Source organism: Miscanthus floridulus, chromosome 2 (assembly GCF_019320115.1).
Source record: "Miscanthus floridulus cultivar M001 chromosome 2, ASM1932011v1, whole genome shotgun sequence".
In the NCBI taxonomy this organism is placed as follows: Eukaryota; Viridiplantae; Streptophyta; class Magnoliopsida; order Poales; family Poaceae; genus Miscanthus; species Miscanthus floridulus.
In genome coordinates this window covers 20,041,270-20,056,019 of record NC_089581.1, presented here as the reverse complement: position 1 = coordinate 20,056,019, position 14,750 = coordinate 20,041,270, and the positions used below count along the sequence as shown (strand labels likewise).

The 14,750-nt window shown below is 46.5% G+C and overlaps 2 protein-coding genes across 5 annotated transcripts; both read right to left on the bottom strand.

Annotated features, from left to right (window-relative positions):
* Positions 1 to 7,068: 7,068 nt before the first annotated feature.
* Positions 7,069 to 9,424, bottom strand: LOC136538131 (probable zinc metalloprotease EGY3, chloroplastic). The gene is made up of 4 exons (XM_066530109.1): positions 8,734 to 9,424; positions 8,212 to 8,634; positions 7,869 to 8,107; positions 7,069 to 7,782 (listed from the first exon to the last, which is right to left on the bottom strand). The coding sequence occupies exons 1-4, from the start codon at positions 9,331 to 9,333 to the stop codon at positions 7,272 to 7,274; spliced, it is 1,773 nt and encodes a 590-aa protein (XP_066386206.1). The 5' UTR covers positions 9,334 to 9,424; the 3' UTR covers positions 7,069 to 7,271.
* Positions 9,425 to 10,760: 1,336 nt separating this feature from the next.
* On the bottom strand, positions 10,761 to 14,514 carry LOC136538130 (uncharacterized). Of its 4 annotated transcripts, none has more exons than XR_010779209.1 (6): positions 14,095 to 14,513; positions 13,867 to 13,994; positions 13,656 to 13,768; positions 12,355 to 12,540; positions 11,496 to 11,599; positions 10,761 to 10,994 (listed from the first exon to the last, which is right to left on the bottom strand). XR_010779209.1 is itself a non-coding variant. In XM_066530107.1 (6 exons), the coding sequence occupies exons 1-5, from the start codon at positions 14,436 to 14,438 to the stop codon at positions 11,570 to 11,572; spliced, it is 801 nt and encodes a 266-aa protein (XP_066386204.1). In that variant the 5' UTR covers positions 14,439 to 14,513; the 3' UTR covers positions 10,762 to 10,994; positions 11,554 to 11,569. The 4 variants fall into 4 exon arrangements, 3 of the variants coding, with proteins under 3 accessions (XP_066386204.1, XP_066386203.1, XP_066386205.1); XM_066530107.1 differs by having other exon boundaries at positions 10,762 to 10,994; positions 11,554 to 11,599; XM_066530106.1 differs by lacking the exon at positions 10,761 to 10,994 and having other exon boundaries at positions 11,289 to 11,599.
* Between the last annotated feature and the right edge of the window lie 236 nt (positions 14,515 to 14,750).

The window sequence follows — 14,750 nt, the reverse complement described above, 5'->3', positions numbered from 1 at the left end:
CTAGGCTCCTCTGTTGGAGTCGTGCCTGCCGCCCGCCTCTGCTCTCATCGTCGGAGCTGGAGCCGGCGTCCTCCTCGTCACCTCCTCCTGCAGCTGGAGACGGCGAGGGCGTCACGGTCGTGTCGTACTTCGCGCCAGCCTTGAGGCTCCTCGCGCCAAGGTGCCCCAGCGAAAGAAGCTCACGACGGCTAAGTCCATGGTGCTCTTCACTCCGCCACTTGCCAGCCCCGATCTTCCCATCGAGGCAGTTATCGAGTTCCTCAACGCGCCTGGCATGATGTTCGTCACCCACTAGAGTGTTGCGCATGACATGTTGTAAGAGTATGTTTCAAGTGTTTCAGATGTTCAGAGGTATGCTGCAAGTGTTTCATATGGATATTGCAAAAGTAGATCAGGATGTTGCATACTCTATGTTGCAATGGCTATACACGTATGTTACAAATGTTTGTTCCATATGTTTCATCAGTTTTTTCAGAAGTAAATTGCAAGTGTATTTATCTGGTTGTTGCATATGTTTCACACATATGTTTGCAAATGTTTCATCTTGATGTTGCACATGCTTGCAATGGCTTTTAAGTGTTTTTAGGTGTTTTACAAGTGTTTCAGACGTATGTTGCAAGTGTTTCATCTGAATGTTATAAAAGTAGATCGAGTGTTGCACATGCTGCAATGCGCGTGAGAAGCGGAGGGGACGCGAGTGACGTCCGGACGACGTGGGCCCCACGTGGATGCGTGAAACGCAAGCGCAGGCGGCGGCGTGCTGCTGCGAACACGGGCGTGGAGTGCAGGCGCAAGCGCGGGAATACGAGCACTGACGTCCGCCTGGACGTCCGGACGCTAGCACCACTGTTATCTATTTACCCGGCAGCAATATATCTAAACCAAGGGTAAAGTGATCAAGATTACTGTCTAGCAGAGAAGCTTACCGGCTAGATGATGAATCAAATAGATCCTTAAGCCTTGTTCAATGTTTTTCTCTTATAACAAATCAACATCAACATCAGTATCAATCATTTTTCCAGCCAGCTGAACAGAGCCCTGGCCTAACACAAGTCACAAATGCACTCGTGAGGTTTAGGGGGTGTGCTTTCGTTGTAGATAATTTGCGAATGTATTCTTAGCGTCTGAATGTACTTTCTTTTTGTATGTGTGTGGGTGTTGGTCGTACAGATCTCTACTACGTACTGTGCTTCAGCCTTCAGCTGAACTGTGTCAGCACTCAGCAGCATCCAACAGTAACCCGGGGCGAAGCGTAAAGGCTGGGTATTTGAGGCTTAAATAAAAGGCCGGCCCAGTTCGCAGAAGTAAGCCTTTGCTATTTTATTTCGTTGGGTCCATTCATGACCTTTAAACCACACCTAAAAGAACCGGAAATATGTCCCTAGGAAAACCTAAAATATTATGGTTATATTCTTACCCACCCTGCTTAAAAGTATAATTATTATTTTATTTTAATTTTATTTAGCTTTTCGATTTTGTTCATGCTTTGTTTAAAACGAAGGTAGAGTTTACCCTGTTTCTAAAGTTAAGAGGAGTTGATAGTTTTCATAGAATCAGGCTAACAGTGTAAAGAGAACGACTTCTCCATAGAATCAGGCTCATGGTGTAAAGGAACTGATTCTGTCATCACATTTATTACATAAGAACAGCCTAGTAACGCCATTGCGAATGCCCTTGTACCCGTGTTTGTAAAGCCTGCACTCGCATCGTCGGGTTCATAAACCCGGGTTCCCTCATAAACCGGCTTTCCAGCAAGGGCTTGGTCCAGCAGACAACGTTGCGAACCAACGCGTAACCCTTGGGCCGGTCCAAGTACCTAAAACGACAGACCAGAAGGGCGATCCAATCTCCGACCGTAAGGCCTGGTCGAGGAAGAACAGCGCCCGCTTCCGACTCCGGTCCGCCTCTCCGATCGGAGCGCTCGCTTTGGTCTCTAGCCCGCCTCCGGACGGCCTCTCCGACCGGAAGGTCTGGCCAAAACACCACTTCCGACTCCGACCCGCTTCTCTGACCGGGAAAACGCCGAACCCCTGCTTACAGCTCCTCTCCAACTGGCGCAATTAGAGTCGACTGGGACCAACCGACCGGGGACGCCCGCTCAGTAAGAACTAGGAAACGAACGGAGAAAGTAAGGCTGGGCGCACAAGTCAAACCGCAATAGCAGGGACTGTGCCCTGTGCACCTGCCAGGCATACCCTGCGACACTCCTCGCACGACAGAACCCAAGCAGTATTGTAGGTGCCGACATTTTCTCCTACAGTGTTGTGGGCGTCATTAACTCTTATACCAGACAAATACGGTAAGGCTCCCCCCACATGCCTCTGGGCATCAACAGTGTTGTGGGCGTCGACATTTACTGTACCGGGCGAACATGGTAAAACACCTTGCATACCTCTGGGTATCAACAGTGTGGCAGTCACCGATGTCTGCCATACCAGAAGAAGACGACGCAAACCACCCACGTGCATCTAACATTGAACAGTATTGTGGACGTCTACCATCATCTTGTACACGTCGGCATGGGCAACAAGACTTAGCATACGTACACTCTTTCCCCCTCTCACTTTGTAAGGCTATCCCCTTCATCTGTAAAAGGGGATGCACTCTCTCCCAAACGACTCAGTTCATTGAGATCGATCAGTTCACCTACATTAATTCATCCTGTGTAACTTTAGACACCCTAAAGTTATACCGAGCACACGCTCGAACACTTCGCACATAGCGGGGCTCCCGTCACTCTCGGCCCTTCGGACTAGAGTCCGACCGGACCTCTTGTACCCCCATCTTTTTCCTTCTCGTTTGTAATCCCACTGCAAACTTCAAGCATCTAGGCTCAGGAATAAAGTTACCGACCGACTCAAACTGGACGTAGTGCACGTTACCTGAACCAGTATAAACCCTGTGTCATTGAGTGCTAGGCCGCATCCGATCACAACGTACGGCAAAACTACAAATATTTACGTATTGATCACTTTCTGCACCGACACGTATTCACCGAAATCAACAAATGTTGAAGTAAATTAATGTCAATACAAATACAGCCCAACAAGCTCTACAGAAGCTATGTATCCGAAGTCTAATATCCTCCCGTGACACTGTCTGCTCAGTATCGGCCTCGGAACAGAACTACATAGCCGTGGGATGTGTCTTCACTAGGGCAACCAAATAGTAAGACAAAGCACAAAAGTTCTCCGAAACAGCTATATATATATATATATATATATATATATATATATATATATATATATATATATATATATATATATATATATATATATATATATATATTCTATGGCTGGCCATAGAATACCCAATTCTGTGTCCGGACCCACCGACGCTCGCACCCACCGTAGGTCTTTCCACCCGGCATTTAGATCGGCTCATATTAGCCGATTATTGTTCATGCTCACCTGGGCTCTTTCATTGGCTCCCAATCCAGCCGGATCCCACCCTCCTAGTGCCGTAGCTCCGCCTCCGCCGCAAAAATCGTCGCCTCCGATGCTACATCCCGCCTCCCCTATCCCCTGATTGCCACAGCTACCGTGTACGCCGCCAAAATCACCGCCCCCGACGCAATGCCCATCCCCGAATCCTTTCCGTTGAAAAGAACACCTCGCTGGACCCAATCGAGTTACATGCAGCCGGCGCAAGCATACTGTGCAGTGCAGCGGCGACCCAATCATATCCATCCAGATTGCCAAGGTAGTCTCCAGCGCTAAGCCAATCCCTGAGGTCTTTCGTGCCTGCATCTCATCCATCCCTGTTAAATCCCCTTTAAATCACAGTTTATTTGATTACTGCATCTCATCCATCCCCGCTCAATCCCCATTCAACTTGGTAGCACCCGGCCATCACAGTTTTTTTTAAATCCGATTCCCTTTCAATGTTCCTGTAGTTTCACTGTGCACCTTTTTTTGTTTTTTTCTTGATCTAGTCAGGCGTGACCATCTCTGAGAATACTTGCTTTGTTTCATTGTTTCCATGTGTTAATTAAGTTCGGTCTTACAGAATACTAGAGTTGTTAGTTTATCAAGATAATTTTGTTTTCTGTTATGTGTACCACTGTTTAAGTTTCCTCTGGGATTTAGTAGTATTTTATACTGTATTTTTTAATCATATTATAACCTGGAAACATTTTTTAATAAGCTACATGTTTCTTGTTAATTATTTATCATATTTTTTATTTTCTAAATCAGTCTAAAGTTCTATTTCTTACGCTATCAAATATGTGACTCGGTTATATCATAAGCTAGTGAGCTACTGCAGTAATTTACTATTACAGCCACCGTCCAATTCTCGTAATTCTTCGTTCTAGTAAGTTTTATAAATTAATCTTTACATTAACTATGTATGATTAATCAATTTCATGAATGACGCCTCCCTATTCTAGTAAATCTTTATGTTCATGTTACAATATTCTAGTGTGCAAACAAATGTAGTAATTTACACTTATAGCGATCATTGAATTCTAGTAAGTTTGCCTTCTAGTAAGTCTTATATAAATCTTCCCGTAATCTTGGTTGACTTATGGTAAATTGTTGAATGGTACTCCCTATTCTAGTAAATCCTTCTATTCATTTTACACAATTATAGTACAAAAACTAATGTCTGACTTATATCGTAACCTACATCTCTATTTTAGTAAGTTTACTCTTATAGCAATATTTTAGTAAATTTACTATTCTATTCTGTTTTTCCTAGGAAATGAGGCCTCCTCTGCCAATACAGGGGAGATTGAAATCATTCACCTTACACACCACACAACAGGATGTCAACATTGAGATAAGTGCAATCTTGTACCCGTGTTTGTAAAGCCTGCACTCGCATCGTCGGGTTCATAAACCTGGGTTCTCTCATAAACTGGCTTTCCAGCAAGGGCTCGGCCCAGCAGACAACGTTGCGAACCAACGCGCAACCCTTGGGCCGGTCTAAGTATATAAAACGACAGGCCAGAAGGGCGATCCAATCTCTGACCGTAAGGCCTGGTCGAGGAAGAACGGCGCCCGCTTCTGACTCCAGCCCGCCTCTCCGACCGGAGCGCTCGCTTCGGTCTCCAGCCCACCTCCGGACAGCCTCTCCGACCGGAAGGTCTGGCCAAAACACTACTTCCGACTCCGACCCGCTTCTCCGACCGGGAAAACGCCAAACCCCTGCTTACAACTCCTCTCCGACTGGCGCAACTAGAGCCGACTGGGACCAACCGACTAGGGACGCCCGCTCGGTAAGGACCAGGAAACGGACGGAGAAAGTAAGGCAGGGCGCACAAGTCAAACCGCAATAACAGGGACGGTGCCCTGTGCACCTGCCAGGCAGTACCCTGCGACCCTCCTGGCACGACAGAACCCAAGCAGTATTGTAGGTGCCGATATTTTCTCCTACAGTGTTGTGGGCGTCATTAACTCTTATACCGGACAAATACGGTAAGGCTCCCCCCACGTGCCTCTGGGCATCAACAGTGTTGTGGGCGTCGGCATTTACCGTACCGGACAAACATGATAAAACACCTTGCATGCCTCTGGATATCAACAGTGTGGCAGGCACCGATGTCTGTCATACCAGAAGAAGACGACGCAACCTCCCACGTGCACCTAACATTGAACAGTATTGTGGACGTCTACCATCATCTTGTACCCGTCAGCATGGGCAACAAGACTTAGCATACGTACACTCTTTCCCCCTCACTCTGTAAGGCTATCCCCTTCATCTATAAAAGGAGATGCACTCTCTCCCAAACGACTCAGTTCACCTACATTAATTCACCCTGTGTAACTTTAGACACTCTAAAGTTATACAGAGCACATGCTCGAACACTTCGCACATAGCGGAGCTCCCGTCACTGTCGGCCCTTCGGACCAGAGTCCGATCGGACCTCTTGTACCCCCATCTTTCTCCTTCCCGTTTGTAACACCACTGCAAACTTCAAGCACCTGGGCTCAGGAATAAAGTCACCGACCGACTCAAACTGGACGTAGGGCACGTTACCTGAACCAGTATAAACCCTGTGTCATTGAGTGCTAGACCACATTCGATCACAACGTACGGTAAAACTACAAATATTTACGTGTTGGTCACTTTCTGCACCGACACGTATTCACCAAAATCAACAAATGTTGAAGTAAATTAATGTCAATACAAATACAGCCCAACAAGCTCTAAAGAAGCTATGTATCCGAAGTCCAATATCCTCCCGTGACACTGTCTGCTCACTTGCTTAGTATCGGCCTCGGAACAGAACTACATAGCCGTGGGATGTGTCTTCACTAGGGCAACCAAATAGTAAGACAAAGCACAAAAGTTCTCCGAAACAGCTATTAGCTCTAAAAAAATGATTCCTCAAAAGAAAAGCGAGATGTGAACTTATTTTGGACAAAGGAAGTGAGATGTGAACTATTTGGTTGCCCTAGTGAAGACACATCCCACGGCTATGTAGTTCTGTTCCGAGGCCGATACTAAGCAAGTGAGCAGACAGTGTCACGGGAGGATATTAGACTTCGGATACATACATACATACATATATATATATATATATATATATATATATATATATATATATATATATATATATATATATATATATATATATTCCCTTCGGTTCTCTAAAGCAAGTCGTTTTGAGGTTGTCTTAAGTCAAACATTTTAAACTTTGATTACAAATAACTTCTTTTGGGTTGAGTTTGAAAATATAAAAGTGATGTAAGTAGACTCATCTTGAAATGTAGTTTCATAAAAGTATATATTGACTATATTTTATAAATATTTTATAGCAAAAAGTTACAGTCAAAGTCGTTTCTTAAAGACCATGTCGATGTCCAAAACAACTTGTTTTATAGAACCGGAGGGAGTATATAGTTACTTCCTTTGTCTAAAATAAGTTCACATCTCGCTTTTCTTTTGAGGAATCATTTTTTTAGAGCTAATTAGATATAAAAAATAGTATCAATATTTGTATCTTTAAATAAATTTATTATAAGGCTATATTCTTTGATCAATCTAATCTGATGATAAATGCTAATAGTTTTTATATATTTGTCTAAACTAAAAAAGTTTGTCTTCTTGAGGATTGAGATGTGCCGAACCAGCTAACTATTTTATTTATATAGATTAAAAACTGTTTATTTATATAGTGCTCATTATATTACACAATACGTGAAGAGATCTACTCCTACCTCGCAAGAAAGATTTTAACCGTGAAAACTGCAGAGTGGTGAGTGGCTATTAGCCTAGAGTACTTTAACTTTATAAATACACGGAAGGAGATCAATTCAGTCCGTCTAGATGCCGCCTCTGAAGAACGGGTCGCCGAGGAAGGAGGCGGAGTAGGTGCCGCCGCCGTTGGGGAAGAGCGTGAGGAGGCAGACCAGGGCGAGCACGAACCCCCACGCGAAGCGGTCGTTGCCGAGCGGCGTGATCTCGTCCTGCGCTGGGATCTCCTCCCCGCCGCGGATGAAGGTGGCGAAGAGGCCCCACGCCAGGCACAGCACGCTGCCGCTGATGGCGCCCACGCCCAGCAGGACGGACGTGCCAAACGACAGCAGCGCCGCCGTGCCGCGCCCGAACAGCGCCTGCGCGATGCGCCCGCCCTCCAGCCGCCCGATCGGGAGCAGGTTCAGCGACGTCACCACGATGCCCAGGAGCCCCGCGAACGCCAGCGGGTCCACGGGCACGCCCACGCCCTCCACCGCGTTCGGGAGCACGTTCCCGAGCTCGTCGGCGTAGGGCCCGATCACCAGCTGCACGAACGACAACAGCGGGTTGTTGTAGAAGAATTCCGGCCGCACGAACCTGAACGCCAGTGTCAGTGTCAGTCAGAACGGCTGTCACGAACGAACAGAAGATACGAGAGATGATGGTTGCATGCAGGAACTCACAGGGCGTTCTCGCCGCCGTTGAAGCTGCCGTCGGCGATGAACGCCGAGACGGCCAGCACCACCGACGTGATGTACGCACTGGCCGTGCGCGCGACTGGTATGTCGAACAGGGCCTTCTTGTTGGGCAGCAACGACTCGTAGTTGTTCATCACGCCGAGGCACCCTGTCCAGTTGGACGGCACGAGGAACGACGGGCTCAGCTTCACGCCGTACTTCGCCGCCGTCAGCCTCGTCGCGATCTGCCATCACATGATCATCATCAGCAGAGCACCACAAACGCAGCGAAAACATTCACAAGCAGCAGTGCACAGTAGGCCGGAGATTGTTGCGCCGCCGCTCGTACCTCAGAGACGCCGAGTATAGTGAGGAAGCCGCTGAACAGAGGAAGCACGTCAGAGACGTAGTCGTCGAACGTGGCGCCGGGCTTGAGAAAGAAACCGCTCATGAGTGCAATCGTCCCGAAGGTCGTGACCGCCAACGCCACGGCGCTGAGGTATCCCCACGGCGTGCTCAGCTTGGCGATCTCGAGCTGGAGGTCGATCTCTGCCTTGGGCTGGACCATACACGCCTGCTTTGTGATGTCGTCGTTCTTCTCCTCCATGAACCAGAGGGTGACCTCTGTTCCGGCGGCCTCGGAGATCTTCTTCTCCAGCTTAAGGCGCACCTCCTCAACGGGTTTACGCAGGTTCCCGATGAAGATCCCGCCGTCGCCGAATCTCCGGACGTCCACCGCGAAGAACGTGTCGTACCCGAAACAGCTCTTCAGCTGCACGCGGCACGGCAGTACCAATCGCCCAAGCTCAGATCTTTCTCCCATCTGATAATCAAAATCAAGCAGACCGAATTCAGGAGGGTAAGCAATTACCTTGTTGAGGTCGAGCGCCTTGAAGGTCTGCTCCGCCAGCTCCAGCCTCTGCTTCTCCCGGGCCAGCTGGTCCTTTACCAAGCCCCGGAACAGGCCGGCGACGGGGTTGGCGTCGGGCTCGCGGTCCAGCTCGCGGAGCTTCCTGTCGGCGCGCTTCTTCTCCAATTTGATGGCGGCCTCGATGGAGGGATTGCCCATGAACTTCTTGAACTCCTCGTCTGACTTCCAGTCCACCTCCTGCTGCTCGTCCGTGCTCCTCTTCTCCTCGCCGTCGCCTTCTCCCTGGCCTCTCTTATCTGCCTCTCCAACATGACCCGACGCCTTGGCCTCATCCACTCCTCCGACATGATGCGACGCCATCGCCTCCTCCTGTTGCTCGCTGGAGGCCACGGAGACGGAGGACGCCGTGTCCGCCCTCTCCTCTTGCTCCTGCTGCAACGATCGCCTAACTACTGAATTACTCCTAAGAGGTCGAAGAGGTGGTCTGTACTGGTTCTTGGAGAAAAGAGGGATCCTGATTACTCTTGGCATGGCTGCGCTTCTACTAGTAGAAGCACTGCTGCTGCACAAGAGAGAAGATGCAAGAGAGACAGACGCCATTGGGGGCGAGCTGCAGCCTGCGGAGCTTGACGGTTCTGTGCTTGTTCTACTTCTATTGTTTTGCTATGAGCTATGAGGTCAGAGTCAGACCCCATGGGAGAGCTTAAAAAGGTTTGGTATGGAACGGTGGAGTGGAGTGAAGAAGGAAGGTGAGGGTTCTAGAAGGTTTGAGAAGGCGCGCGCTGGGCCGGAGGAGTCGTGAAGAATGCGACGGTCGGAGGTGGCTGATCTGTGATTCTGTGCTGCGTGTAGTGTCGGAGTGGCGAGTGGCGACGACGGAGTTGAGACCAAGGTGAGGCCCCGGCTCTGCCCGGGGAAGATGTACACTTGGCGGCAGCTGGGCACGCTGCCTTGGAGCTTACTGTGTGTGGGTCCTGCCAGCCTGAAAGGCTTCCTCAGTTTCATGTCATCAGCTCCTATCGAGTGCTCCCCCATTTTTTGACCCATCCTTGGGGTGGAGAAACAGCAGCAAAATGTATTCCGACTACTTCTGCCAAATACTCCATTCGTTCTAAATTATGATATGCGTTGGCTTTTCTAGATATATTAGTTTTAATATAGATTTAGATATAGCGTATATTTAAGTACGTAGCAAAAACTATGTATTTAGAAAAATTTAAAACATCTTATAATTTAGACCCAAGGGAGTAATAAATTTTGATATTGTCATGACAACCCTTTAGATGTTGATTTTTAAAACCTACTGTACAACTCAAGGAAGTGTGATAATTCATCAATTTATTTTTTTGAAAAATTACTATAATTTCATTAGTTTTTTTGTGAACTCCAGAACTTCTAGAATTTTTTTTGGAACTTCCGAACACCTCTAGAAATCGTAACCTTTGGACTTTGCTAATCTGATGCTTAGAAGATTGAAAGAAATTTCATATCTTAGGGCTTGATTGGTTAACTTCCAAAATATGAAGCCAAGGATTTGGCAAGCCATAATTTTAGCTATTGATTGATTTGCTACCAAATCTTGCCAACCTCTCACATTTAGCTTACCAAATTCATAGCAAATTTTTTACCTAATTTTGGTTTGCCAAATCTTTGGCATGACAAATTTTGTGCCCTTAGCCTATTCAAACACCTTCCCCTCTCTAAAGCTTATTGATCCTTTCATTTTTCTATAAAACATAATACATCCAATATACTAGCATTGATGATTAGAGTCTATAAGATTAAAGGATATATTTTATGATTATTGTGGGAATTTTTAAAATTTACCTTTTTTCCCTAGTGCATCTCGTGATGATCAATGTTGAGGCTCCTTTAGAAACTAGAGTTAGTATTAATAAGATTGTTATTCATAACATGCGGTTCTTGATTATCCACCTTGCAATGCAGTCAACTCTAATCCACTCTTTTTTCATGCCAAATCCGACGTGTTCCGTTCAATTTTTATTTAACTTCAAAACAAAAAAGGGTATATAGTCAATAGTATAATTAATGTGGGTGTTAATAACAGTTACAATTAAACACTAGCAATATAGTGTTAATTCGCCTCTCTACCTGTTGCCCCATCTTTGTTTTTTTCTGAAATATACAATACAACCACAGGCGTACGGACATATACACTTATACGTACAAACGGTTCAAATCGATAGATTTCGAGATTGACAAAATCACCGTAGACGTCTTGCTATTGATTGACACGTGGCCTACAAAAAAACCATTAAATATTCAAATAAATCCAGAAAAATACAAGAACCCAAAATCGAATAAAGAACTGAGTGGGCAAGCTCTGCCATAAAGATAAAAGAACCTAACCATTTGATTTAGGCTCAATTTGCCTATCAACCATGGTACAATGATTTTCTCTCACAACAAATCAGCATCAGTCAGCTTTTCAGCCACAGAAACCAACTGCCGATCAGCTCAATACGGCCAATGGACCGGGCTCAATGGCACGGCAACACACGCTATTTTCTAGTTGAGTCGATAGCAATGCAAAGTGCTGGCAAGAGGCAACGGTTTTATTGATTTGGATAAGTTAAGCTACAGATACAATTTTACAAGTGGATCAGGTATATGAGTACGTCTTATGAATAAGATACTAAGCCAGCATCGCAGGCGTGTTATTGCCAAACATTTTTTTGGTTTGGCAAATGCTCCAAACTAGGTTTTAGTCTGCTCTTCTTCACCTTCAAAATTGTACTTACACACAGGTGGATGAACCTGGTGATGCAGATACCGGATAGGAACAATGCCCTTTTGTACCTTCAGTCTTCAGACGTCACCACCTCCGCACCAGTGATGTGAGTAACTGCAAGACACCAGCTAAATGAGAAACAGATCACAGGAACGAGGAAAACTGCTTACTGAAGAACAAAGAAACACAAAGCCTGTACATAACACATTTAATTAGGTCATAAACAATAACCAACATTGTTCAGTTTTTATCCTATTAGTTTAAGAGCTGTTCCAAGTTCCTGCCTTGTGGCAAACATGAGTTCTCCATTCATATCACATATGAATCATAATCTATCAATGGTTTCTCTTGCATATAATGTCAACTCATTTTGTAATAAATGATAAGGAATACAATCCAGCCTATCATCTTCTCCTAGTCCTGACCCTATTGCAAATATGAGCTTCGAAGTTTTGATAATAATGTTGGGATGGGTTGAGGGAAAGAGAAGGGCATCCAATGATCCAAATGGCAAGCAGCTAATAGTCTAAGAGTTCGGTACAAAAAAATTTGTGTTATAATGATGAAATAAATAAATTGCAATTTCCATGTCATTTTATTGTTTGAACAATGATAGCACATAAACCTTAAAAACAACATGCAACTGCATACATTTGTAATTGCCTGCCATGTCTGGAATTGTATCTAGTTACAGGTTTACAGCACAACAAAAGAGATCTCAAACTTTCTTTAAGCTAAAACTAGATACTGTTGGTCAAATATATCATATATGTGCCAACAGTGCCTATGTTTGATGTTTCATTACAGATTCAGAATATTACAGTGGCAAAATTTTCAGTGAATCTTTTTCAGTTCGTGAAACTACTGACCTCAAAAAGCTCAAAAGGACTTCCACGCCGGTAGACATCATCCTGCTGCTTTTGCTGGTTGGAAAGAAGTTGGGATACCAAGGCACGCCATGCAGTTAACAAGACCCCTGTACTTCCCATGGTTACCAAGATAAAAGGAGTTGGTGGAAGATGACCAGACGTCACTGCTCGGATGGCAAGTCCCAACTAACACGAGAAAGAGAATCATTGTAAACATCAGACATTATACATAAGAAAACACACCAACTCTAGTTAATGAGATATGAAAATGTTGTAAAGTTCAGAACATAAGTAAATGCAGTGGTACATTTAGATGAATGTACAAGACCACATGGGAAAAACAGTGGTGCCTGCTTTTAATAAAAAAAAACTGCGACAGTTAATCACTTTAACTTTTATGCAAGATCTCCAAGAAAAGCATAGTTTTTCTTGCTACTCAAATCACTATGTTGAAGGGCTGAAGCATGTTAATTGCAATTTAACAGTATTGTATGTCCGACACTACACAAATGAAACAACCACTGGTTAGGCCTTGAGTAATGGATTTGCTCCTGTCTAATTATCATGGAAAAATGACTTTGCTCCAAATACTAGACTAAATCACCTAGTAGTGTAGCTAGGAGACAGGCAATAGTCTGTTTGGATCACTTGTTCAACTAATTAAAAGCATCTAGATTTGTTTGGCAAGATTTGTCTACGAAATTCACACATTTCCTAGAGCTGGGTATTTGTAGCTTCAGAAAACCTTGGATCTGGAGCAGGAGGCATGTTGGTTGCAATTACATGACAGATGACTCGTTTCGTTTATAGTTTGGACTAAATATAAATATTCAAACCACTTTAATTTAGTCTACAAATTGCAGATCCAACATCCAAAGCTGGAGCTATGCCAAACGGGCCCTTAGTGATGCCTACAAAACCTTATTAAGAGGAGGTTTCTTATCAATAAGGCATTCAAGCATGTCGAAAACTTAGTTGGCCATCCCCCAAGAGATTCATATGTGGTGGAAACAGACAAGAGAACCAAATAGCCAAATACCTAGATCAAATAATTGCACGAATATATGAGACGCAGAAATAACTGTAGTTTGTAATGTACAACTCAAAGACAAATGCACTCATGCAAGCAACAGACAACAATGACGGATGACAGCAGATGGTGTTACACGGGTGGAAAACTTCAGAAAGGCTCAGCTTACAAAAACATTATTGACCTTGGATAAAAAAAAAAAACAAGCATCAAGATAGCATTTCATCATGGCACATGCTTGGAACCGTAGAATTACAGAATTGATAATTACCGGTATCCCAAGAGCCCATGATTTAGCTGCAGTGATAACAGCATTTCCCACGCCATTGCGCCCTTTCGCATCATCGCCAAATCCACCAAGGAGGTAGGCGCTCAGCAGCCACCCTGCAGAAGACCCAAATCCCTGAGCAAACCATAACCATCCATTCGCGCGCCAGATGTACAGCAACCATGAAAAGGCCCCATTTCGGATTTTCCCTAACCAGCAATGAAGGGGTCAGCCGTCTTGAACGTCTCGGCGTCGAGAACGGGAAGGCCATGGCTGAACCTCCCAATCGCGGAGAACAGCAGCAGGCAGAACACGTCCCCGCCGGCCAGAAGACCCAGCTTCCTGCGAACGAACGCGGAGCAGGAATCAGCGAACAGGGTCGAAGCAATGAGGCCACGAGAATGGGAAGGGCGCGTGGCGTGTGACAGGATAAGGTAGGTACGCGTAGGAGACGAGCTTGGACTCGGTGCCCGCATCCCCGGGCTTCTCAATCTGGATGACGCCCTCGAGCGGCACGCCGTCGTCGGCGACGCGGACGAGGACCGGGTCCTCGGTGGCAGCTGCCGCGGGGGCGGAGCCGGAGGGGCCCTCGCCCGCGGCGCCTGGGGTCGACGCGAGGCGGCGCGGGGCTTGGTCGGCGCCAGCGCCGGACAGCGCGAGGCGGCGGCGCACGAGGCGAGGGTTGGCGAAGAGCGGGTAGGGGTTGGTGGTGGAGGGCCCCGGCGGCTTCGACGGCAGCCGCCGCGCGGAGAGGGAGCCGTTCGCGGCCTGGCTGACGAGCAGCATCCTCGCAGGTGAGGAGGTGGTGCCTGGAGGTGGGGAGGGAGCCAGGGAGGGAGGGTGGGATTTGCACCGGGTTTGGGTGGTCTAAATTTTGCTTTGTGACGGTCTTAAAATTGGGAGAAGGCAGCAGGGGGAGGCGAAGAGGTCGGAAGTCGGAACGAACCACGATGGTGTGGACGAGGCGGCGGCCGCGGCGGGCCCGGGCAGTCGTTTGATCCGGAGCCGACGATGTGACACGGAGTCGTTTGATCCGGAGCCGACGATGTGACACGGAGGTGTGTTTGGTCCGTGGAAGTCGTTTGATCCGGAGCCGAC